Raw genomic sequence first — 25491 nt, 5'->3', positions numbered from 1 at the left:
ATACAAAAATATAAACAAAACATGAATAATATAAAACTCTGCAAGCAGTGTTTTTATCGTGTTAATATCATCATATTTTTAAAATAAACAATAGTTTGAAATATCACACTTGCAATATAATATCAGCTTCTGAAAATATTGCGATTTCAAAATATAGGCGATATTTGTGACTGCAGTTTCATCACATTGAACACAAACAAACTAGAGCAATCATTGTCGTCCTCTTCATCTCTAGTCGTCCTCTTCATCTCTAAAATGCTCTCTCTCTCTCTCTCTCTCTCTCAAAAGTAGCTCATGAGAAAGGAATAAATTTCATTTTATTTACATGAATAATAAAAAAAGTACCAAGACTTCCCAGCATTATCGAGTCTCAAAGAAATTGGAAGGACCGAGTCGATAAACTTTGGTACTCCTATTTCCTTTCTATTATTTCAAAAGACTTTGGTACTCTTATTGATGAAATAGGTGAGATTGCTACATGTAGCTAGCTGAGAGAACTGAAGACCACGAATTTGCTTCGATCCAGTCAAAGGCCAATGGACTAAGATAAGCATCAGGTATTCCAAATGAACTTACTAGGGACAGTGCATAAGGTCGGAGCTCACTGCAGAGTTTGGCCACTTCTTTCCTAACAGCAGCTGCATTGGTCACTGATAGGTGCCCATAGCGAAGGAATGATTGATCTTCTTCCATGCTGACTAATGCATACATTGTCCGCAGCAGCCCCAAAGCATTCTTTTAACCGCTCCCCAGAGAGAGAGAGAGAGAGAGAGAGAGAGTTAGCAGTTCCATGCTGGCTAGATCATGCTATTTAACACACACACACACACACGTTCATAAATGCATATCACAATATTGATCACAATCTTTTTTGAATTTTTTTTAAAGCCCCTTGCATCTTCCCAAGAAACCCAGTCATTTTCAGAGAGAGTGTCACCAATTCCTTTTGCCCCTTAAAGGATTTTTGGAAGTACTAAATTCCATTCAATAATTGACACCATCAAGGTTACTTAGTAATTTTGTAGAAAGTAAGACATCTATTAGTTGTACTTTGACAACATAAGGAATCCTTAAATTTGGATATCACATAAAGTTGCTAAAAGACCTTTAGTGGTTAAACAAACCAACGCTAAGAGCCACCCAGGTATTTCAAAATTCGTGAAAAGCAAGGCCATAGGGGGCTGAGATGAGCCCAGCCTAGACATTTCAAGCTGAGCACAGTAAACTACTGACTACTGGTAAGCTTGAGATCGGCTCAAGCTTGAGCTATCCGGTTCAAGGTTTAACTCAGTTGAAAGCTAACCAACAACAACAACAATAATAATAATAATAATAATTATTATTATTATTATTATTATTATTATTTATTACTATTATTATATTATCATCATAATAATAACAATGAGAAAAAGAAGATGAAGAATAAGAATTGGTAAAGGCAAGCAGGAAGACCACACACACATACACATCCTTACCTTTATAGGGCCCGTGGTCAAGGCCATCTCGGCATTCAAAAAGGACTGGAGTATAGCTCTTTCAGAGAATGCACGTGCTAAATCTTCTGCCAGTTGATAGCTCTAAAAAACACAAAAACCAACATGTATAACAGTATTGAACCAGGGAAAACAAGCAATAAAAGAAAAAAATGAATATTCCATGCTTACCAGGATAAGAGCATACTCTTTGTTTTTTCCTTGTGACACATGCTCAGAAACTTCCCCAGCGAATTGGTTCAGCAAATCCCGCTCTCTCAAAGAAAATATTTCATTCTGATACATGCAAAGGAAATGACATGATCTTGTATGCTCAAGTGTAGAGCCAAAATAAAATAGACAAGTAAATGATTGTTTGTACTACCTGAAATTGGATGCTTCTAAGAAATGCCGGGGTAAGAATTTCTGGAATCACAGGACGAGGACTATTCATGTGTTCCAAACCCAAGCCCTTAAATGGCTGCTGCTTTTTTTGAGCCGTCATATATTCAGCTAAAAGTGCTTTGCTCACCTGTCATCCAACATGTCCGGAGCGATATGTATTAGCAATTCAACTTGTTCAAGAAAAAGCCCATAAAACAGTTGACAAAGAGATCATACCTGTTGTAATAACACGTTATTATCCCCTTCAAATGTGGACTGAACATCATATTCTCCAATCAAAAGACCAACTCGGTTTTCTGTCTTCAGTCCTTGCCCACCACAGGATTCACGGCATTCCTGACAAATAGATAAATATTAATCAATCGAAGGTAAAGTCTACAAATACAGTGCCTACAGTGACTTTATTACCTGAAGGGTTCTCATGTTATGCCAAGTGAACGTGGCCTTGAATGCACTAGAATAAACATGTATAGCCTTTGTGTCTTCAGCAGTTCTCTTCACATAAATCTTCTTCAAATCATTCGCTGCAAAACTCATAGCATATCTGCAGCAAAATTGTAAAAATTCATGAATCAAATACGCTCCTGACATAGTACTGAATCTTGCTACTGCATGCATGAGAATGACAAGTTACGATTTACGAACTACAAAACAATTGGGGAAATACTTGTTCACCTACATGATATGGACAAATTCTTCGGACAGATATACACATTCAGATTCATATGCACCAGATGAAGGACAAACATAACATTTGACGCAATAAATGAAAAGCATAAAAGACAAGAATACCAAAGGATCGTTTGTTGAGGTTTCATATTGGCAAAGGATTTCATCCAAAAGCCCCTTGGAAATAGGCTGCCCAATGCCCATAAGCCTAGCAAAGCTCAAGCCTGGGCCGTCTAAAGCTTGGCTTGGAACAGAATATACAAGGATCGAGCTCAGCTAGAGCTTGATGCAAGTGTTCAAGCTCTATTCACGACAAGCTCAAGCAAACTCGAGCTATGCCACAATTAAAGAAAAAAAATTCTTTTTACAATATGCGGGCTAAGGCACTCACCCGGGGTTGACTACCTAGGAGGGGCTCATTAAGCAACCCCTGTTCCTAGGCACGTTCCTTGTCTTCCAAAAAAAAAAGAAAAGAAAAGAAAAAAGAGATGGAAAGCATGAGATTTGAACCCATCACCTCGGGGTTGGCAGGAATGCTTCTAACTGTCTCAGTATGAGATTCTTTTGTATTAAGAGGTTATGGTATAATGTATATCAATACCAAATCTAAGATCTTAATGAGCTTATTAAGCTTAAGCTTTGGCTCGCACAGAGTCATCTACCCAAACAAGCCTAAAAGTGGGCTTAAGCTTGGGTTGTTTATTAAAATATCCAAGATTAACTTTAGCCTTTAGCAGCCAAGCACAAGCTTGTCGCAAGAACCGCAGCTTATTGCCATCCCACAGGAACCTCCAGGGATGAAGAATGCAGCAGAATGTGTATAAACTATAAAGACCAAAAGTTTAAGCATAGACTCCCTATACGGATTTCATAGGAGCTGATAATAGACTCAAAAAGGGAAGGGAGGTGCTTGGCTCCTTTTCAGACCCTACTAGGAACCTTAGGAATGAAGCGTGCAGTAGGGCATCCATACAGTACAGCCTCCACATATGGGGATATGACTGCTAAACACTAATGGGAGAAGCTCAAAACAACAAGAGCCAGAAAGGGAGGAGTCTAGTGACTCCAGTCAAATAGTAGAAGATGCAATAGATGAGATTCATAGGTTCTTTTATCCCACAAGTTTACAGCAGCCAATCACCCAATTTGGCACTAAGTGGTTGATTTGCTAAGAAATTCAGCAGGTGCTGTACCACATTTTTTTCCCCAGGTGAAAATGTGTCATTGGGTTTGCAACTATGGCACGTAGGTAGGGGTGCAAGTATGGGATACAACATGGATATTGAAGGGTATGATAAAGAAATTTCTAAAAGATGGGTACGGGATTATGGCTATATATATATATATATATAAACTGCACAATTTCTTACATCTTACCAAATCCTCTTGCATGAAATTATATTGTCAATCATCAACTAAAAATCCAAAACATGTCAAAGATATATCACCAACTAACAATTAAAATCAACAAATACATAATTAACATTAAACAATTTTGATTTAGCACATTGACAAAAAAGATGACCAGATCATAAAATGGATAAAATAGGTTGGTTCAAGTTCAACCCATTATTGACCCTACCCAAAAGTACCCAGCATCAGAGCACATGACGGCATAGTACAACAGGGGTACGGGGGCCTGGTAGAAGTACCCATGTTTACAAGGGCTTGCAAAGTGCAAACACATCCATAGTGTGTCTCCGCTGATCCAGCTACAATATTTGATTTACATTATTGGTGCTTTCAATGAATATCACATTTTCATGTGTTCTATCTAAGTATATTCATAAACAGGGTAGAAAAAGTAAAATCTGAAGCAGCATACGTCTTTGCTAGGAGAGGCAAAAGTCGGTGTTGATGACTCGGGTAATCAAGCAACAAAGTTTCAGACTCATTTGAAGAAATTGAAAAAGCTCGCCTGGACAATGAGTATCTTATTGCAATTGCCAGAGCAATCTGAAACATTGAAAGGAAAAAGAAGATAAAAATCATAAGTGACATGGTAAAGAAAAATCACTGCCCTAGACTATGAAGATGTTAAGAAGATGATCTACATCAAAAAACATCACTTTTGGATCAATTATCCAGTGGTACCTTGGATTGGTAAATCGCACTGACAGCGATATTTATACGACCAGTAGTCAATGGGGCCAAGAATGCTGCAAACCTCTGTTACGAACAATGCAACATTGATCACAATGGACATAAGGAGGACAATACAATAAAATATCTGGATTAATAATTTTGATGGAAATTGAAGAATAGCCACTGGACGGGTTTCAGGGTGAAAGAGTAAATTATCCTATTGGATAAACATGCATGCTTCAATGCACTTATCATCACATAACCATGAAAAATCATAATATATTGGGAATTTATTTTACCTGATCTGGATCTTTTATTGCACTTTGATATTGTCCATCTGGGGATACATCAGCAACAGAATTTAACAAGTTTTCACGAGGTACACGAACATTATCAAACCTGAGGCAATTGACAGTAATGAAATTTTGAGGGCCAACATTCATAAATCTAAATTCTAAAGAAATTTACAGAAGGTTGATACAGAAAAAAATCGCCCTTGAAAAACTTACCATATGCGACCATTATCTACTCCATTCAGGCCAATTTTATGACCACAGTCAGCAATTCGGATATTTGGCAACACATTTCCCTCTGAATCTCTTATCTGTGCTATGAATGCATGGACGCCTTGGTTACTCCCATTTATATGGAGTTGTGAGAAAACTATGGTATGGGTTGCATGCTACAAAGGATCAAAAGTTCAGGTGGAAAGTAAGCATTTAGCACACTAAAATAATGTAAGGTAAACTTTACTGCAAAACAGAGAAGCTGATAAATTATTAGAGTCAGATGCCGATGCACAAAATGGAAAACTTTCTGATTCTTACCTTAGCAGCCCCTCCAATCCAATACTTCTGAGCTGATTCACAGGGAGTATTGATAATAAATTCGCTTGTATTTGGGTCATAGATGGTGATAGTTTCGATTCCCCGAACCTAAGAAAAAGATTACCATAAGGAATATCAAAATAAAGGGAAGTGAAAAAGAAACAACATCACATACTAGTGCAAGAATTGCTGATATTGACAGCATACATTGCTTCCATGGCCCAGCTCGGTCATTGCAAAACAACCCTTTACTTTATAATTCTCAGTGTCTTTCAACCATTTTTCATGATGACGCCTAGTCCCCAGAAACTTGATTGCTCCACCCCTGTTATAAGGTTAATGGGAAATGATTTTAAATTGTCCCACATAAAGAGATCCTATATAATATGTACCATTCCTATTGAGATTTTTGGAAGAAAAGCATTAACTATATGGTCTCATGATCATTGATTTCATTATATCTATTTAAGAACAGTGTGTGCTTAGAAATGTAGGCCATGGAAAAACTACGTTTACAACCTCTTGTGCTTTAAAATATCACTCAAGATTATTAAGTTCATGCTCTAGCATATACCTGTTAATGTAAACATATATATATATATATATATATATATATATATATATATATATATATATATATATTCCTGTACATTTGTAGTCCAGGGGAATTTTTGTCTTTTCACATGTACATAAGTGTATTTTTATATTTTTCTTCTTCCTTTTCTCATTCTTATTTTTGTATTTATTCACAGCCATCATGGGCATTATGGGAATAAACTAGGCGCTGTTAGACCCTACCCAACGGTTAGATTTCTAGCCATTGGATCTTACTCAATGGCTAGAAATCTAGCCGTTGGGTAGGTTCCAACGGCTCTCTATGAGCCTCCTAATGTATATAAAGGGGTCTGCCCCCTCTCTCATTGTACGGTTTTTACAAGGGTTGTTCCCTAATAAAGTTCAATATTTTTTGTGTTCTCAGCCCTTAAGTGGCTTGTTCTTGTATTTTCATTGTGTTGACCCATAAGTGGTCATTTTCTTAAAGTGTACTTTAGCCCATCAGTGACTCTCTAAAGCATAGCATCAGTTCGTGACATGGTATCAGAGCTAGATCAACTTCTTGGTGATATTCAACTCTTCTTCAAGCATATTTGAGTGTTGCAAAAATTGGGTCTTATATTCAACTCTTCTTCAGGCATATTTGAGTGTTGCAAAAATTGGGTCTTTCCTTGGAAAGCATGTCAACCAATTCTCTTGAAGAGTGATCATCTCGTGAATGCATAGAAGCATTGGTTTTTCAAAAGAAGTTGAAATTTGTTCCAAGTACTTATTCATCTTCTCTACTCTATTCTCTTGTCTTATATTTTTTTATTTCATGGCCGACAAAGAAGTTGTGAGGGTAGTTCCAATTAAATTTGATGGAAAGAAATATAATCTATGGGTCAATCATTAAAAGGATTATTATTAGAAAAGGCTTGTAGGGGTATGTTGATGGTTCTGCAATTGAGCCTCAACTCACTCTCACAAAATCCATAAAAGAGAAAGATGGAACCATTAAGGAAGAAGTGCTCAAAGGAATAGCACATGCCAAGGTACTTTTCCTATTCATGGAAAATATGAATGAAGATACATTGCGACTATTTTGGAATTTAAGAGAGCCAATGAAGCATGACTCTTTATTAAACAAACATATACTCAATGTCATATTGCTTTTAGATGAGACTTTCAAGATAAAATACACAATTGTAAACAAGGCGAAAAGAGTGTTAGAGAGTACTTTGGCTCTCTAAAAAAATTATGGGATCAAATGGCCAAATTGGAGCCCATTTGCGAAACTCCAAACGATGCTCAACTTAGAAATAAACAAATAAATAATGAGCAATTTTTTCAATTTATGATAAGATTGAGACCTGAGTTTAAGCAAATGAGAAGTAACATCATTCATAGTAAACAAGATGAGCTTCCTCTTATCCAAGAGGTTTTACCTCAAGTTTGTATGAAAGAGACTAAATTGAGGTTTCAAAATGAATCAAAAGAAGTCAAAGACAATGTATTGGCCGTTTCAAAACCAGGAGCCAACACCCATACATACAAACCATCACACTTTTATAAGAACAATAACTATGGAAAGAATCGTATGTATGGGGGAAAAGGAGATGAAAAGAAAAAGAGTATTATTGTTTGTCATAATTGCAGAGAACCGAGACATATTAAACCATATTGTCCAGAATTTAAGACCAAAGATGAAAGAAAGGTTGTTTCAATTGGTCCTTTACAAGTTGATCAAGAACCTTCAAGTAAATCAATTTCAAACATGTCTCTTTCTCAACTTGTGAAAGCATTGCAACATCTTCTCAAAGAACAATCCGTGACCGGTGCTATCATCTCCACCTCTTCTCCTCCAAGTACGGCTCCTAGACTGTTAGACTCAGGTGCCTCATTTCATATGACTTATAATGGATCTATACCCTCTAATTGTAGTAACTCCACTAGTAAAAAAATTATTTTTATTGCCAATGGAAACTCTCTTGATATTAATAGAATTGAAAACTTTAAAAAAAATCTCTTAATTTTAGTATTTCAAAAATAAAGATTGTTCTAAAACTAAATTTAAATTTGCTTTTTGTTTCTCAAATCATGGATCATAGACGTACAGTCTTCTTCGCTTCTAAGCAATGCTTAATACAGGATCTCTGGTCCGAGAATCAGATTGGGGAAGGGCATAGAGAATGAAACTTGTATTACATGGATCAGTTGAAAATTTTCATCAAGACTTTTTGCCTGGATATTAAAAAATTGGATAAAGTTTTGTGGCATCAAAGACAAGAGCATCTTAGTATGTATAAATTATTCAATGTTCCTCACTTGAGGACTTTTTGTAATGAACAAATTTAATATACCGATTGTATTCTTACTAAAATGAAATCAATTCCATATCAAGAGAAATCTTTCTCTGCTTCTAAACCTCTTAAATTGGTTAACTCTGATGTTTGGGGTTCTTCCCATGTTGCCTCCAAGAGAGGATATACTTATTATGTTTTTTTCGTAGATGACTACTCTCACATGGATATATTTTCTCAAACATAAATATAAAGTATTTAAGAATTTTTAAAAAATTTATAAGTTTGTGACAAATCTTTTAAAGACCAATATATCTATCTTTCATTCTGACTCAAGGGGTGTATGTCTAATGATTTTCAGAAATATCTAAGGAAAAATGGAATACTTCATCAAAGGTCATGAGCTAATACACCACATCAAAATGATTTAGCCGAAAGAAAGCATCGGCACATAATAGAAACCAGTAAAACCTTATTCATATCTAAAAGTGTTCCAAAATATTTTTGGGTTAAGGCAACTCTTACTGCCATATACCTTATAAATAGGTTGCCCTCCTCAAAAATTCAAAATCTTTCACCATATAAAAAGATTTATAAAGTCTTCGCTAATTATCTTAGACTAAGGGCCTTTGGGTGTCGATGATTTGTGCTCACCCATAAAAAAGATAAACTATCTCCTAAGGCCATCCCATGTGTTTTTTTAGGATATGGAGAAAGTCAAAAGGGATTTAGGTGTTAAGATCTTGAAAATAATAAACTATATATTTTTAGGAATGTCACATTTTTAGAACAAGAAAATTGTTGTGATACTATCACATTAAAAGATGAGAATGAATACAATTTTCTAAAAATTTGCCCTGAAAATAATGCCACAAAAAATGAAGACATTGAAAAGATAACTTGCAATGAATCTAAATCTGATAAATCCCAAGATCATCTAACTATCATTCAATACCAAAAAAGAAAGGATAACGAACAACTAAGTGCCTTAGAAAAATATTCAAACATAGAAGAACAAAAAATCTCAACCATTAGGCACTCAGAGAGACCACGTAGAGATCCATACCATATGAATCATTTGAGCCTCATTATAGAGCTTGTTTAGCAAAAAAAAATTAATATTTTGAACCGTCTACATACAATCAAGCAAAGGACTATCTTGAATGGCAAGATGCTATGGATGAAGAAATTAGTCTCAGAGAAATCTCAAACTTGAGAATTATCTAACATACCAACCAATAAGAAAACAATAGGTTGTAGGTGGGTGTTTAAAGTTAAAACTAAAAGTGATGGATCTCTAGAAAGGCATAAAACTAGGTTGGTCGCCAAAGGATAGCTCAAAAATATGAAATTGATTATGATGAAACTGCTGTCCCTATAGCCAGAATGACTACTGTTTGGATTCTCATAGTCGTAGTCATTTTGACGAGGTGGTGATGTTAAAAATATATTTTTAAATGGTGATTTAAAAAAAGTATATATGGATCCACCCTTGGATATAATGTTCCTAAGGAAAAAGTTCTTCGGCTTAGAAAAGCTTTGTATGGTCTTAAGCAAGCTCTAAGGGCTTGGTAATGATAGTTTCAGTTACATTATACTTAAACTTAGATATACTTCATGTTATACCGACACTACTTTGTTTGTTAAGAATTCTGCGTAGGTATTGTTATTCTCCTACTTTACGTTGATGATATGATCGTAGCTAAGCAGATAAACAGGGAGGAGATCAAGTTAAACTTATTCTTAAACAAAGTTTTGAAATGATTGAGCTTGATTTTCCCAGATTTTTCTTAGAGATTGAGGTTGCATATTCTCCTAGAGGGTACTTGTTTGTTAAAATATATGTAATTCATATATATGTATATATTTATATACATATATATTTGTATAATCTAAAATACCCGATAGGGGTATTTTAGTCATTTCACAAGTACCCGATAGGGGTACTTGTTTCTTTTCTTTCTTTTTGTATTTTTTCTTTTTTATTTTTTATCTTTTATTTTTTTGGTTTTTTGTGCACCTAATAGGGGCCCCACCATGGAGTCGATGGGGGCCCCCAACGGTCACATTTGTGACCGTTGGGGGCTCCCAACGACTCCATGGGAGCCCCTAGGTGGCTCTTCTTTTAAGGCCATATGGCCACTCCTCCCCTCCTTCTTTTGTGTATAAATAGGGGTGAACCCCTCTTGTATTTTTCACTCTTGAGAGTTCTCTCTCTTTCAATAAGAGGCATTTATATTTTTATGTTGTGTTGTCTCCTTTGGGTTTGGGTATTAGCCCTTGTTGTTTGTTCATTAGTGGATGTTGTAAGTGCTTAGAGCACTCTTTACTTTTCCGCATATTTCATTACATGGTATCAGAGCCTTGTGTATGCTCTTCTTTTTAATATAGCTAGTTGTGTAGCTATATTTGTTTTTTTGTTGGTTCTCTCTTCTTTTATCCTTTTAAGTGTGATTATTATGGAAGGAGAACAAAAGATTGATCTCTCCTTCAAGCTCAATGGATCCAACTACATGATGTGGGCCGCCGCCATGGAAAACAACCTCAAAGGGAAAAAGCTTTGGGGATACGTTATGGGCACCATTCCGGAACCACAACTCCAACTAACTAAGATGGAAGGCGATCAAGAAAAAGCTCTTGAAGGAGATGCCCGCATGAAGGCCATTGAAGATCACCAATCTAAAATAGAAGATTGGGAAAGTAAGCATGCCAAGATTCTTGCTTGGTTCATGAACAATGTGGAGCTTAAGATTTGCGCCAACATTGCCAAATTTCGGATGGCAAATGAAGCATGGTTCTTCATGAAAGGTATGTTTACCCAAAAAGACCTTGCTCGCCAATTCTTTCTTCAAGAAAAAATTCGGACTATCAAACAAGGAGAAATGAGTGTTAGGGACTACTTTAGCACTCTTGGCCCTCTATGGGATGAGTTATCCTTGCTAGAACCAAAATGGGTTTCTAGTATAGATGTGGAATTAAGGAGAGAACAAATGGAAAAAGAACACTTTTTCCAATTTTTACATGGGCTTAGGCCCGAGTATGAACAAGTTAGATCCTCCCTCCTACATAGATCAAAGCCTCTTCCTTTGGAAGATGCCATTGCCGAAATATGCCAAGAAGAAACCCGTCTTGGCATGATTAAAGGAGGAAATGATGTCTTGGCCGTATCTAAACCCGGCAACCATATGAAAACCTACAAACCTCCTCATTTTGGAAGGCAAAATAACTATAATGGCAACTATAGAAAAGCCATTTGCCATCATTGTCAAGAACCGGGTCATATAAGACCTAATTGCCCTAAGTTGAATGAAGGGCCAAAAAATAAAGTTGCTTCCGTTGAAGAAGCCACTCAAAAGAAAGAGGAAGCAATCAAAGGAACGGACTCTTTTTCTCTTGCTCAACTATCGGAGGCACTACAAACTCTACTCAAGATTCCATCAACTTCGGGTGCCGTCGTAGCTTCTTCCTCTCCTCCAGGTATGTCGTCTTGGATCCTTGACTCTGGAGCTTCCTTTCATATGACCCCCCTTGAAAATGAGCTTTCCGATTTATGTAATAATTATAAAAACTCCTATGTTTCAACTGCCGATGGTACATCTTTACAAGTAAAAAGTTTTGGAACTTTAAACTTTTCAAAAGACTTCTTTGTGCCAAACGTGAGAGTTGTACCTCAACTTAATTTAAATCTCCTCTCTGTTGCTCAAATATGCGATCATGGATGTAAAATCTCCTTCTCAACTAAGGATTGCTCTATACAGGATCTCCGGTCCGGAAAGCTGATTGGGCAAGGCCATAGAAGGGGAGATCTCTATTACATGAGCAACTTGAAACTCCCCATTAACTCTTTTTGTAACCATGTCCAAGATAAAAATATTGATATTTGGCATCAAAGACTTGGACATCCAAGTTTCTCAAAAATGTACTCCTTTCCATTTGGAAAGAAATTTTGTAATGAGAAACATTTTGTTTGCAAGAATTGTATTTTTGGCAAAATGAAATCTACTCCTTTTCCAAACCGGACTTTTGTGTCCAAAAGACCTTTTGAGTTAGTCCATTCGGATGTTTGGGGTCCTTCCCCCGTCATGTCTAAAGGAGGGTACTCCTATTATGTCACTTTCATCGATGACTACACTAGGTATGTATGAATTTACTTTCTCAATTTAAAATCCGAAGTCTTTGAGTTCTTCAAAAAATTTCATATGATAGTTAAAAATCAATTTTCAAGTAATATCTTTACTCTTAGATCCGATTCGGGTGGAGAATATTTATCAAATGAATTTCAAAACTATTTAGAAGTAAATGGAATTTGTCATCAAAGATCGTGTCCTAGGACTCCCCAACAAAACGGCTGGGCCGAAAGAAAGCATAGACATATCATGGAAACCACTAGGACACTCCTTATTTCCAAAGAAATTCCAAAGAATTTTTGGGCCGAAGCGGCCTTAACCTCAACTTAATAAATAGAATGATATCTTCATCCTTACAGAATACATCTCCATACGAAAAACTATTTGAAAGAACACCAGACTTCAATAGATTAAGAGTCTTTGGATGCAAATGTTTTGTCCTTACTCATAAACGGGACAAATTATCTCCTAAAGCTATTGAATGCGTTTTCTTGGGTTATGGAGAAAATCAAAAGGGTTTTAGATGTTTTGACTTGAAAAATAACAAACTCTATGTATCCAAAGATGTAACATTTTTGGAAAATGAGAATGGTTTTGTGAAAACTAAAGATATTGACGAAAGTGAATATACTTTTTTATTTGATCTTCTATCTCAAGAAGATGAGACTCCTCAAGAAGAGGAAATCTCTAATGAGTCTTTGAATGACCTAGAGGAAATTCCTCTTGATAATGCTATAGATGAGAATAATAGACCAATCCAAACATATGTTAGGCGTGGTCAACAAACTCAAATAAGTGCCTTAGAAAAATACTCTCAAGGATCCAACATTGAAGAAACATCTTTAAAGAGATCCAGTCGGATCTCCAATCCTCCTAATAGGTTTGTTTCCTATGAGTCCTTAACTCCTAGATATAAAGCATGTCTAATTGCGTTGCATTCATTTCATGAACCTTCACACTATAATGAGGCCAAAAATATTCCCCAATGGGTTGAAGCCATGAACTTAGAGCTTAGTGCCCTTGAAAAAGCAAAAACTTGGGAAATAACTTCGTTACCCACTGGAAAGAAATCAATAGGATGTAGATGGGTCTTCAAAATTAAAACCAAGAGTGATGGTTCATTAGAACGTTATAAAGCACGGTTAGTAGCTAAAGGATATGCTCAGGAATATGGTATAGATTATGAAGAAACCTTCACACCTGTTGCTAGAATGACTAGTGTTAGGACTCTTATTGCTATTGCGTCAGTGAAAAAATGGCCTATCTATCAACTCGATGTTAAGAATGCTTTTCTAAATGGCGAATTAAATGAAGAAGTTTACATGGATCCCCCACCAGGAGTATGTATTGGTAAAAATAAAATTCTTAAACTTAAAAAGGCATTATATGGTTTAAAACAAGCCCCAAAGGCTTGGCATGATAGATTTAGTAATGTAATGACAAGTTTGAATTTTCGTTCATGTTATACTGACACTGCTTTGTTTGTGAAAAGTGCAGGGTCTTCAGTAGTTATTTTACTACTTTATGTTGATGATATGATCATCACAGGAAGTGATGAGAAAGGCATTAATGATATTAAAAAGGTTTTGAAAGAAAATTTTGATATGTCTGACCTTGGATTCTTAAGATATTTTTTAGGAATTGAAGAGGTGTACTCTCCTCGAGGGTACATTCTCTCTCAGATGAAACTTGCTGCTGACATCTGTTCCAAATCTGGTATTTCCGACGATAAGAAGACAGAAACCCCAGAAGTCATCAATGCAAAATTAAGGTTGGAAGATGGAACACCTCTCGAGGATCCTACTCCCTACCGACAACTTGTTGGGTCTCTAACCTACTTATCCATCACACGGCCAGACATTGCTCATGCCGTTCATTCTGTCAGTCAATTTCAACATGCACCTACAACTGTGCACATGAGTGCAGTCTTAAGGATCGTCAGATATATCAAAAATACCATAACTAAGGGAGTTTTTCTTTCCTCTGCCTCATCCCTTGATTTAATTGCTTATACTGATGCAGATTGGGGAGGAAATCCCAATGACCGAGTCTCAACTACCGGATTTTGTGTTTTCTTAGGTGACTCTATGATTTCTTGGAGATGCAAGAAGCAACACAAAGTATCCTTGTCCTCAACGGAAGCCGAATATCGTGCTATGGCCACTACAACCATGGAACTTGTGTGGTTAACAAGCCTCCTCAGTGATATGGGCATTGTCATCTCTACTCCTTCGAAGCTGTGTTGCGACAACAAAAGCGCAATCTATATTGCAAGCAATCACACCTTCCATGAGCGTACTAAGCATATTGAGATGGACTGCCATTACGTTCGTGATGAATACCTAAGAGGAACCATAGCACTACCTTACGTCACATCAGAGTACCAGTTGGCGGACTTCTTCACTAAGGCTCTTGCAGCTCCTCAGTTTTTGTTTCTTCTTAACAAGCTTTCGGTCATATCCCCGTAAAGCTTGAGGGAGGGTGTTAAAATATATGTAATTCATATATATGTATATATTTATATACATATATATTTGTATAATCTAAAATACCCGATAGGGGTATTTTAGTCATTTCACAAGTACCCGATAGGGGTACTTGTTTCTTTTCTTTCTTTTTGTATTTTTTCTTTTTTATTTTTTATCTTTTATTTTTTTGGTTTTTTCTTGTATTTTTCACTCTTGAGAGTTCTCTCTCTTTCAATAAGAGGCATTTATATTTTTATGTTGTGTTGTCTCCTTTGGGTTTGGGTATTAGCCCTTGTTGTTTGTTCATTAGTAGATGTTGTAAGTGCTTAGAGCACTCTTTACTTTTCCGCATATTTCATTACATTGTTATCTCAATCCAAATTTGCAGATGAAATTATTGATACATACAGTTCATGCGTAACGACCCCAACTCATACCCCTTATAAAGTGCGATTTTTTTTTTTAAACAAGTGCAGAAACAATCCAAGAGACCCGGAGCCTTTAAAGTTAAACACAACAACCACCACAAGGGATCTTATACTCATCTTTCATACCAAACCATAATCAAACCAAACTTCATTTATTCAAATATAAAGAGTCTGAGACATAATTAATTAAAAGTAAAAAAAGCAAAAGGAAAGAGCAACACCATCCAAAGAATCTGCCATGTAGTCGTGTAGTCCCCTCGTGACTCTTCTCAGAAGCAGGTCACCCTACTAGGCATCTGAAGCTGCAAAAAACACAAAAAGTAGGGTGTCAGAATCCAAAGAATCTTGTGTACATGTCCCTCTAATGAATCAAATAAGTAAAAAGAACATAAATAAAATTCATGCAATATTTTGCAGGGACATAAATATATCACATTCATAATTCAAATAATCATTCATGCAATAGAGAACATTTATTAAGCATGAGAAAACATTTAATAACAACAAAAATCACAATCTAAGCATTAAAGACATTTAACATGCATTAAAGAACAACATCATGCATTCATCAATATATCACAATTAAAGGAACAAGTAAATATGCATGTTCCTATTAGGATGTACACACATTTAAGTTCCACTTTTTATTATTACCATTATCCGAGGATACTCAAAACGGATAAAATCTCTGAGGTCAAGTTAGGTTCTCAGGGTAACTTAGCACACAAGTTGTATTTTATTACGCGGTTCCAAACTTAGCTCTCGACCGATATTAGGAAACAGTATCATCCATCAGAACATTAGAAATCAGCATCTAATGTCGGGACACCAGGGACATCATCATCCACAAGTACAACTTTTCTTGGTATACCAAAACAACAGTTGTGTCTACACACCACTCCTAGGCAAAGTGGCGGACTCTCCCTAAAACTGTAGCAAGGAGAAGAACCTCAATATCGGGTTCAAGGGCAACAACAACACACACAGAGTTTTAGTATCCTCACGGTTTCCCCAAAACCGCAAAATTTAAGATTCACACACTAAAGAAGATTCATCAAGGAAATATAAATTACAATGTTCTTTACTTTCTTTTATCTTTTTATTAATTCATCTCTTTTACATTTGCAAATCAATATGCAAAATTAATAACATAAGTTTGCAAATCAACAAGTCAAGCTCTTCATGGGACCACAACCGTGGCATTATGGAACAATGCAATAAAAACAATAATATCACATTTGATTTTTGCAATACATAAATCAACTAAATAAAGAGCAACACCTGCCCAAGGCCCACACAACCTACGATGATTCATTTTGATCATCAATGCATTCATATGTAAAAATCATGAATAGCATGCCAATATGCATTCATTCCACATGCTTTTCAATGCACATTCATGTATATAAATTTAAATATGTGCATGAAACAATAAAATTCACATGCATGTGCATGAGTTCACAACTTCATATTCATTGCATGTTTTCACTCAATACATGTATTCACGTCCAATGCATGCTTTCATTTATGAATCAATTCAACTAAACATGTAAATATTCATGTCGCCACGTACATGCCAAACATATCTATTTCATGTATGCACATGAATAGGAAACAACTATGCATCACTAATCCGAACATGCATTACATGACGAGCATAAGCATTTAGGAACTATCGTTCTTTTACATCCATGGAGACACTCATACCACTATGAGTATATCACTCTCATTATGTGTATGCACATGAAAAATAACTATGCATTTATACTAGTAATGTGCATGCCAAACAAGACTAAGCATGTGTAAATATATGTAACTCCCAAAAAAATTTAACCTTAATTATAGTTCAAATATTGAAATTTCGAGACTATTTTTTTATAAGTATAAGTAAATCAGATCTTATAACGCGGAAACGATTTTTAAAAACGGTTAAGACTTTAGGCGCGGTTACACTAAAGATAACAATCAAATCAAAATGTACGGGATATATACATTTCAAACCACGTACGATATAAGACTGAAATATAAAGAGTTTTAATTTCATTTTAAATCAGAGTATGAAAACAATACTTCAGTCTCTACATGATCAAGTACTTAAAACGAAAAGATCATGAATACCAAGATCGCAAGGTAAGAGTAGACCCTCGAGAATGCAGCTCGACCAACCCTTCGCTCCAACTACTTATCATACTTTACCTATATTACCTGTCCCCCATAAAACGGGGTCAGACTCGCTAAAGTCTGGTAAAGCAACACAAACTCAAACTTAAAGAAAACATATCAAGCATTTAAAGGTAAAGATATATTATTCATTCATCGTCATGTGATAGACAAGGGAACGTCCTATGAGTCATTCATTTCAAGCATTCGAACATAAAGCATTTAAAAGCATTTCATCGTTTAATATTTTATTCAACCTTAACTCACGTAATAAAGCATAATCTATATGCATTCAAGTCATACAAGTCATCGCATATATATATATATATATATATATATATGCATCTGAGACATTCAGATCATTGCATCATTTTCATATGCATCCATAATTCTTATAAACAATAAGTCAAATCACATTTGACCATTCCAACGTGAAACACACGCACATACTTTATAAGTAATTTAATTAGATATTCATGATACACATCAATCATGATACATAGGTGTGATATATTTACTCATACAATCATAATGCAATCATTTGAAATGAAACTATGTAGGCGTGATGTATCATTCACCTAATAAGTCAAAACTAGTCATTTGTAGGCGTAATGTGTCATTCACCTATACGCTAACATAAGTGTCACAATCATAACTACATATCAAGATCTAAATTATCATATCTGAGTTCAATATATAATCATGCTATAATAGAAAAGCCAAATCTATAGATTTATAACTGGCTATCTCAATCAACTCATAAGATCATTACAATTCATCATAACATTTCATTTAATCATAATAAAGATTTACAAAATCTAAGCCGGATCATCTATTCTGGGAAATGTACAACTTCACAAGGAGTTACCGTCCTAGACGGATGGTCTACCTGGTCTTAGATAATGCACTTCCTCACAGGAGTATACCGTCTTCGCGAGCTATCCGCTCTTAGACAATGCACTTCCTCACAGAGACTTACTGCTCTAGCCGGATTACCTGATCTGGTCATGCACACCCTCACAGAGAATCCTTTGAGAACAGTTCCTCAACGGGTACCATATCTAGTGAAAACTATTGTGATACATGCATCAATACAATTGACCACTGTCAGGGTCGATAGCCATCAACACAGGCATAAGCATGTATACAATCAAAACATCACTTCATATGACATTAAAATTATAAAATCACACATTTAACCAATAAAGCTTCATGAACCAAAGTTCACTATTAAACTTAAACATTTATCGCACGCATTCATAATTTCATTTCACGTGGCATTTAAATCATATCATACATAAGCATATTATCCTACGCATGATATCATCGCCACAAAGAAAATTGCACTTCGTAAATTGAACCTCAAAGCATGCATAAACAAAACATGAGTTCTATGCATGCATACGTGAACATGCACATTTCATAATACGAAGCAACTAAACCTCAACATACATAACTCCTACGTAGTTCGAGATTTGCACACACGATAAAAGTCATATGCATTTTCAACCATATGAATCAATATATCACCTTAGATATAATTGTGTAAGGGTTGGTCAAAATCTCATTGATCATCCTACCATACATCATACGCATATATTTCTCAAGCAAACAAGATATACAAGTTCATATTCTACTAATTACAATCATGACAAGCATGATCTCCGAACTACAATCACAAGAGTCCTAGATATCCACAACTATTTGAAGTGTGTACGCATAACTTGTATTTGTAATTCATTTAGATATTCAGTGCAACATCATGTTTACACAATTAGTGCCTAAACATGCTCTCTATAAGTTTAGTTAAGGTATCTTACCTTAATAATGTGAAGAACAATGAATTGAAACTCAAAAGACCGAGGAGTTTCGAAGTCCGCAAAGACCGCTACCCAAGCATACAACGAACCCTTCGTGTGCGATCGCAAATGCCAAAAACTCAAAAAATGTCAATTATAACAAGATTAGCCAAAAATAGCAAATTACCCTATAAATCATTACCAAGAGCCAAATAACACACAAATACACTCCAATAATTTACAAACTCCATCAAAAATATATTTAAATATAATATATATATAGTGATTTATAGCCCAAAATAGTTCTATAAATGCAAATTATACCTTGATTGGCTTGAATGAACAAATGAATATGTAATAAATAAATAAATGAAATTCAAAAGCTAGAAACACGTTTCTAATTTGGAGATAAAAAAAATAAGTCCTTTATTTATTAATAATCCTTAAAAATTACGGGTTTTATAATATATCACTCTTATGTATGCATTAAACCCAATCCATTATTAGAGAAGGTCTGAAAATTTGTGCATTGACTGGATTTTTATAAGTCCAAATAGGTGCCATATATATATATATATATATATATATATATATATATATATATATATATATATCACCAAAATAAATTCCAAAAACAATGCCAATACATTAATTTTAACCATGGATCTTGGAGTAAATAGTCAAGTTTACTCTCATGGATTTTTATCGAAAATATTGCATGGAATACAAATCCATGCTCTTTTTCTCATCCGAAACAAGAGGACCCGTACCATGAATCCAAGATGAAGAAAACGATGGTAGATATTGAAAAACGTGAGTAAATGGTTGAAGATGGCCCAAACTCCTCCTTTTCTTCCTCCTTTTTCCTCTCTTTTCCTCACTTTATCTCTCCTCCTCTCTTTTTTCCTTCTCTTTCTCTTTTCTCTCTCTTTTTGTGGTCTTTTTATAGTCCCCATAGGGGAGGTCGCCCCTCCTTCTCCAACTCCTTCTAAAATGGGCTGGAGAGAGAGCCTTTCTTTATTATGACTCTCTCTCTCTTTTGTTTCCAATTTTTTTAAAACTCTCCAAGTTTGACTTTTCAAAACATGGTTTAAAAAGGGACTCTAAGTCTCTCAACCTTCCTAGATGTTTCTAGAGATGGTTAAGGGCTCTTGCAAGAGTCCTAAACAACCATAAAAATACAAATTTCGGAATTACATTAAATTAATTAATTATTTATTTAATATTAAATTACAAATAAATTTCTAAAAGTTTTTAAAAATTACCAAAATAATGTGGGAGGCTTCTTAACATAATTAAACTCCAATTTAAAGGTGTTAGATGAATTTAAAGTTGAAAAAATGTTGGGCATGGTTTGGGTCTGGATCCGGATCCAAGATCCAAATTCATCTTGGAAATCCAAATGGGTTTTGAACTGGATCAAACCCAGATTAATATGGGTCTTGGATAGGGTCCAAATCCATATTAATTTGAATCAAATCCATCATGTCTGATCCGATCCAAGTTCGGATCCAACCCGACAAACTGCTCAATTTTTAGAAAAATGTGATTTTCGACTCAACCATAGCCCGAATCAAGAAAAATAAAATATCATTGCGCTTAGAATTTCGAGACACATCCAACGAAATATAATACGAATATCAAATTCTGAATTTTGTCTGAAAATAACCTGAATTTTGCTTGAATTTAAAGGTCAAAAATAAAACTTTTTCTCACGTTTTGATTGGCTCATTTAGACCTAGTTGATGAGACCAGGGTCAAATCCATACTCAAAAACATCAATTTAAAATCAAGGTTCAAACGATTTTCTCCCAGACTTAGCCAAATTTTCGAAAAAATCTCAAAATGGCTAAGTGTAAAAATACACGATATTACATCATGAATGTTGTGATGTGTATTATGTGTATTATGTGTATTATCAAATATTTAAAAAATTCTGCTTCTAAAGAATTATTCTTATCTTCTTCTTCTCCTCTTAATTTAATTGCATACTCATACTCTCATTGGAGGGAGACCTTAATGACAGACGCTCAACTACTCATTTTTGGGGTTTTTTAGGAGATTCTTTGGTATCATAGAAGTGTAAAAGCAACATAAGGTATCTATATCCTCTACAAAAGTCGAGTATCAAATCATGGCAACTATTAAGACTAAAATTGTATGGTTGAAGCGTCTTCTCAAGAATATGGGAGTAATTGTGACAGAGCCATCAAGACCAAAGTTATCAGAAGCTTCTTAGGTAGGTGGGAAGCTCGCTTCGCAGAAACTCGCTTTGAAAGCGCGATACTCTTCACTTTCGAAGCTTCATGGGAATCTTGATTCCCCTACGCTTCTTCTATACTTCCCACACACATGATCTATGCTTCCTATATGTTTTTCTCAAGTTTCTTTTCATGTTTTTCATGTATTTTCTCTCACGCTTTCACTCACTTTCCATGTACTCTCTTTAAATTGGTAACCATCATTGTTAGATTTTAATAAAAACTTAACTCTTTTACTTAAAAATCATGAAATATAAGAATGATAAATTTTATTTTAGTTTTTATTTGTTTCTTGTTTGAATTCCTATTCAGTTACCATATTGCTTCATTTTTTATTCATATTTCGCTTTTAAATTGATACTTCACTTCCCACTTTCTATAAATTTTAAAATGCCTCACTTCTCACTTCTCACTTTCACTTCCCATATCGTTTCTCGCTTCTGCTTCCTAGTTTGGCAAGCTTTATAAAGATTATGTTGTGACAATAAAAATACCATCTACATTGCCGGAAATCACACTTTTCATGAGCGCACTAAACATATTGAAATGGACAGTCATTATGTTAGAGAATAATTTTTGAAAAAGACTATTTCACTGCCATATGTGACTTCAAAATATCAGCTTGCACACTTGTTCACAAAAGCCTTGCCTTCCCCAAAGTTTTATTTCTTGTTGGACAAACTTTTGGTGATTCTACCATAAGTTTGAGGGGGAATGTTAATGTAAACATATATGTATATGTTTGCATATGTATTCTTGTACATTTGTAGTCCACGGCATTTTTGTCTTTTCACATGCACATAAAAAATAAGTGTATTTTTATATTTTTCTTCTTCCTTTTTCTTATTCGTATTTTTGTATTTATTCCCAGCCATCATGTGCATTATGGGAATAAACTAGGAGCCATTGGACCCTACCGAACGGCTAGATTTCTAGTCGTTGGACCCTACCAAACGGCTCTCTATGAGCCTCCTATTGTATATAAAGGAGTCTGCCCCCTCTCTCATTGTATGGTGTTTACAAGGGTTGTTCCCTAATAAAGTTCAATATTTTTTATGTGTGTTCTCAGCCCCTATGTGGCTTGTTCTTGTATTTTATTTGTGTTGACCCATAAGTGGTCATTTTCTCAAAGTGTAATTTAGCCCATAAGTGGCTCTCTAAAGCATAGCATCAGTTAGTGACAATACCATCAAATAGAAGAGCCAGATTTACAGTTTGAATTGCAGGCAACAGCAAAATTAACAAAAAAACAATGAAGAATTCATCTTGTTAGCTTCTTACATGAATGGGTGAGCCACTTTAAACCCATTTGTTGCCATACATTATCCAAGAGAAGAGCTCAAAAAGATCAACATAAATTCACAGACAACATGCTACGGTAGTAAATACATGATTTTTTAATTCATTTTGTGTACCATGCTCATTAAAGGCGTTTCCGGTTCACATGAATTCCTAACTTTTGTGGAGTCAGCTAATTGTTGTATTTTACATCTCGAAATTATAATTCTAGCCTACATTTGACTCCTCCCTATCTGGCACAACCTTGACCAATCATTGGCTCTAACCTACAAAATTTTACACTTTTGGGTTATGCTAATGAGGAGAGTAAACGCTGGTGATTTTTTTTATGTAACATGGAGAAACCATTCTTATGGTTCTGACGTCCCATATGGGCCAAGAGGTATCACACTAACCATGGACCAGAGTCAGTTTCCACAGCACAAAACTCCATGATTACTCCCTGCCTGGCCCACCGAGGATATTTCTCCATTTGGCTTAGACCTTGCAACTTGAAAGCTTAAGTCAACCCACCTCGTTAGATGTGCGGAGCCCTTGTGAGCAAATGCTAGTGATTTGACAACTACACAAATATTGAAACATTCTCCACTGACCGTTAAATAGCCATTTATTGGGCTGTCATATAATCGCGGAGCATTCATTATTTGACTGTTAGGATATGAGAATTGGATATTTTATTTCTTGACTGCCTGACCATTTGTACCTAGCTGTTGGGTTCAGGTCAGTATAAGCTTTACTCCTTCATATCCACCCTCGATGAACCGACTTCCTTCTTAGTTATCTCCAAATTTCTTTCTCCTCTTCTCTTCCTTTATTGTTATAGAGGCTACACAAATGCGGTAGTTCCCAGCTCTTATATCAGTTGGCGCAAGCTGTGCTCCAGCCTGAGAAAAGGTAAAACTCAATTGTGTCCCAGGAGAGAAATTGCGCCCAAGCCCACTATCAAGATTTTCAACACTACCATTTCCTGATACTGGCTCCTTTTCATTAACTATTATCCCTAAATTATTGAATATGACAAATAATTCTTCTCTCCAAGTTCAATTTTCACTAATTTCTCAAAAATGGTGAGACAATAAGCAACAATTCTGTATTATAGATTCCAACAATCGATGATCAGGAACATCTGTTGGTGCAAAATTAAATACTATTAACCGTATTTAAGCTTCATACCTCAGCAAAAAATACTCACAACCATTAAATCTCCATCATCATCCCGACCATATGGAAAAAAATAAAATAAACCCAAATAAGAAAAAGAAAACCTAAAGTGTCGCGTAATTCACAATCACAACAGCGCAATTCAATCTCCAACACAGAAGAAACAATAACCATGAGGAAAAAGAAAAAAAAAACGCATCAATTGAATGGATTAATCGATAATCGATCGAAGTCTTACCAGAGGAAGAAATGAACGCCGAGCTTGATCGCGAGCGAATGATCGAAAATCCCCAGGCACTCGAAGGCGGCGAACCTCTTCATCGCGTACTCGGGGCCGGAACGGGTGAGCCAGCCGTCGTAGACGCCGCGGCCCAAGAGGAACTGGATCCGCCTCATGGTGGCCTCCCTCTGCTCCTCCATCGGCCGGTCGTAGTCTGGGGAGGCGAAGACCCGCGACCCCAACCTCCTGGGGTTGAAGAGCTCGCAGCCCTTCATGAGGGCGAAGAGGTATTCTCGATCCTGGACGTTGTGGCCGTCCATCAACCGCCTCATGTCGTGGGCGTTGAAATAGAACGGCTCCGACGCCTCCGGCGAGGAGAACCGGAGGCACGGCGAGGATCGCAGAGAGGGAGTTGTAGGGTTTTCGGCGAGGAGGTGCCCGCTCAGAACTAGAGCTCTCCGGGAGATCCGCTCTTCCGACGACGCCATCGCCTCACCCTCACTCTCTTGCAGAAGGGATTGGTTCTTGCTAGACGATCATACAATGAAGGTTAAAGAGGTATCGATGATGATGATGATGATGATGGGTAGGTGACTTGCAGGGTGACTCTTAGAACACGTGAACGGTTCGGGATCGGTTGGGACAATGGGGACGTTACGGGAATCGGATATATGTACCGTGGTTTTTTTTTAAGACATTCGTACGTATAAAAAACCATACGCAGTGGTTTACCCTTACCCATGTGATCAGCAGGGGGTTGTGTCAAGCTGAAGGCCCATGATCGAACCCGGCTGGCCCATGGTGTGTGCGGGGTCACGATTTTTCTATATTTACACGGAGAAACCAACCTCGGGATCTGAGACTTAGCCCCGTTGGCTCTGCCTGCAATACTTACGATCACTGTCATGAGTCATGACAGTCTAAAACTTCATGAGCTTACGTTTTGATTCAAAGAGTCGCCACGCTTTGGCTTGCGCAAGGGTTGACGTCCATGAGATCATCACAGTTGGTCATCGTTTGACGCACAAAAAGCTGGTTGATCGTGTCCTTGACTCAGAGTTTTACTTTTTGACGAGGTTCATCAAAAAAAAAAAAATCCTTAATGTAAAAAACTGAAAAAATTTCATTTAAGAGCCGATCTTTTTCCGTTTATAATTTAAAAAATGAGCCCAAATTTTGAAGTTCTAGATGCGAGCCAAACTTTTATTAAAAAACATGATTCCTTATTGGTTTTTTGCGTTGTCCATTGAAAAAGTTAAAAAAAATACTCATT

The 25491-nt window shown here is 36.0% G+C and overlaps 1 protein-coding gene across 1 annotated transcript; it reads right to left on the bottom strand.

The window, feature by feature from the left end:
• Positions 1-295: 295 nt before the first annotated feature.
• LOC149819999 (acyl-coenzyme A oxidase 3, peroxisomal-like) lies at positions 296-24862 on the bottom strand. Its single transcript, XM_089981697.1, has 13 exons — positions 24237-24862; positions 5666-5783; positions 5459-5566; positions 5141-5313; positions 4931-5030; positions 4641-4715; positions 4372-4502; positions 2286-2421; positions 2094-2213; positions 1858-2004; positions 1665-1769; positions 1476-1577; positions 296-735 (listed from the first exon to the last, which is right to left on the bottom strand). The coding sequence occupies exons 1-13, from the start codon at positions 24704-24706 to the stop codon at positions 475-477; spliced, it is 2046 nt and encodes a 681-aa protein (XP_089837823.1). The 5' UTR covers positions 24707-24862; the 3' UTR covers positions 296-474.
• Positions 24863-25491: the final 629 nt, after the last annotated feature.

Source organism: Nuphar pumila, chromosome 12 (genome assembly GCF_984573655.1).
Source record: "Nuphar pumila chromosome 12, dmNupPumi1.hap1.1, whole genome shotgun sequence".
NCBI classification, from domain to species: Eukaryota; Viridiplantae; Streptophyta; class Magnoliopsida; order Nymphaeales; family Nymphaeaceae; genus Nuphar; species Nuphar pumila.
This window is presented reverse-complemented; position numbering and strand designations above follow the sequence as displayed.

Bases quoted from the DNA above. Each gene is read 5' to 3' on its own strand.
- LOC149819999 (XM_089981697.1), bottom strand. From the start codon at position 24,706: ATGGCGTCGTCGGAAGAGCGGATCTCCCGGAGAGCTCTAGTTCTGAGC. The intron at 5,314-5,458 runs GTAAGAATCAGA...GATCCTTTGTAG, and splicing joins GGATTGGAGGGGCTGCTAAG to CATGCAACCCATACCATAGT. The intron at 4,503-4,640 runs GTACCACTGGAT...TCAATGTTTCAG, and splicing joins GTGCGATTTACCAATCCAAG to ATTGCTCTGGCAATTGCAAT.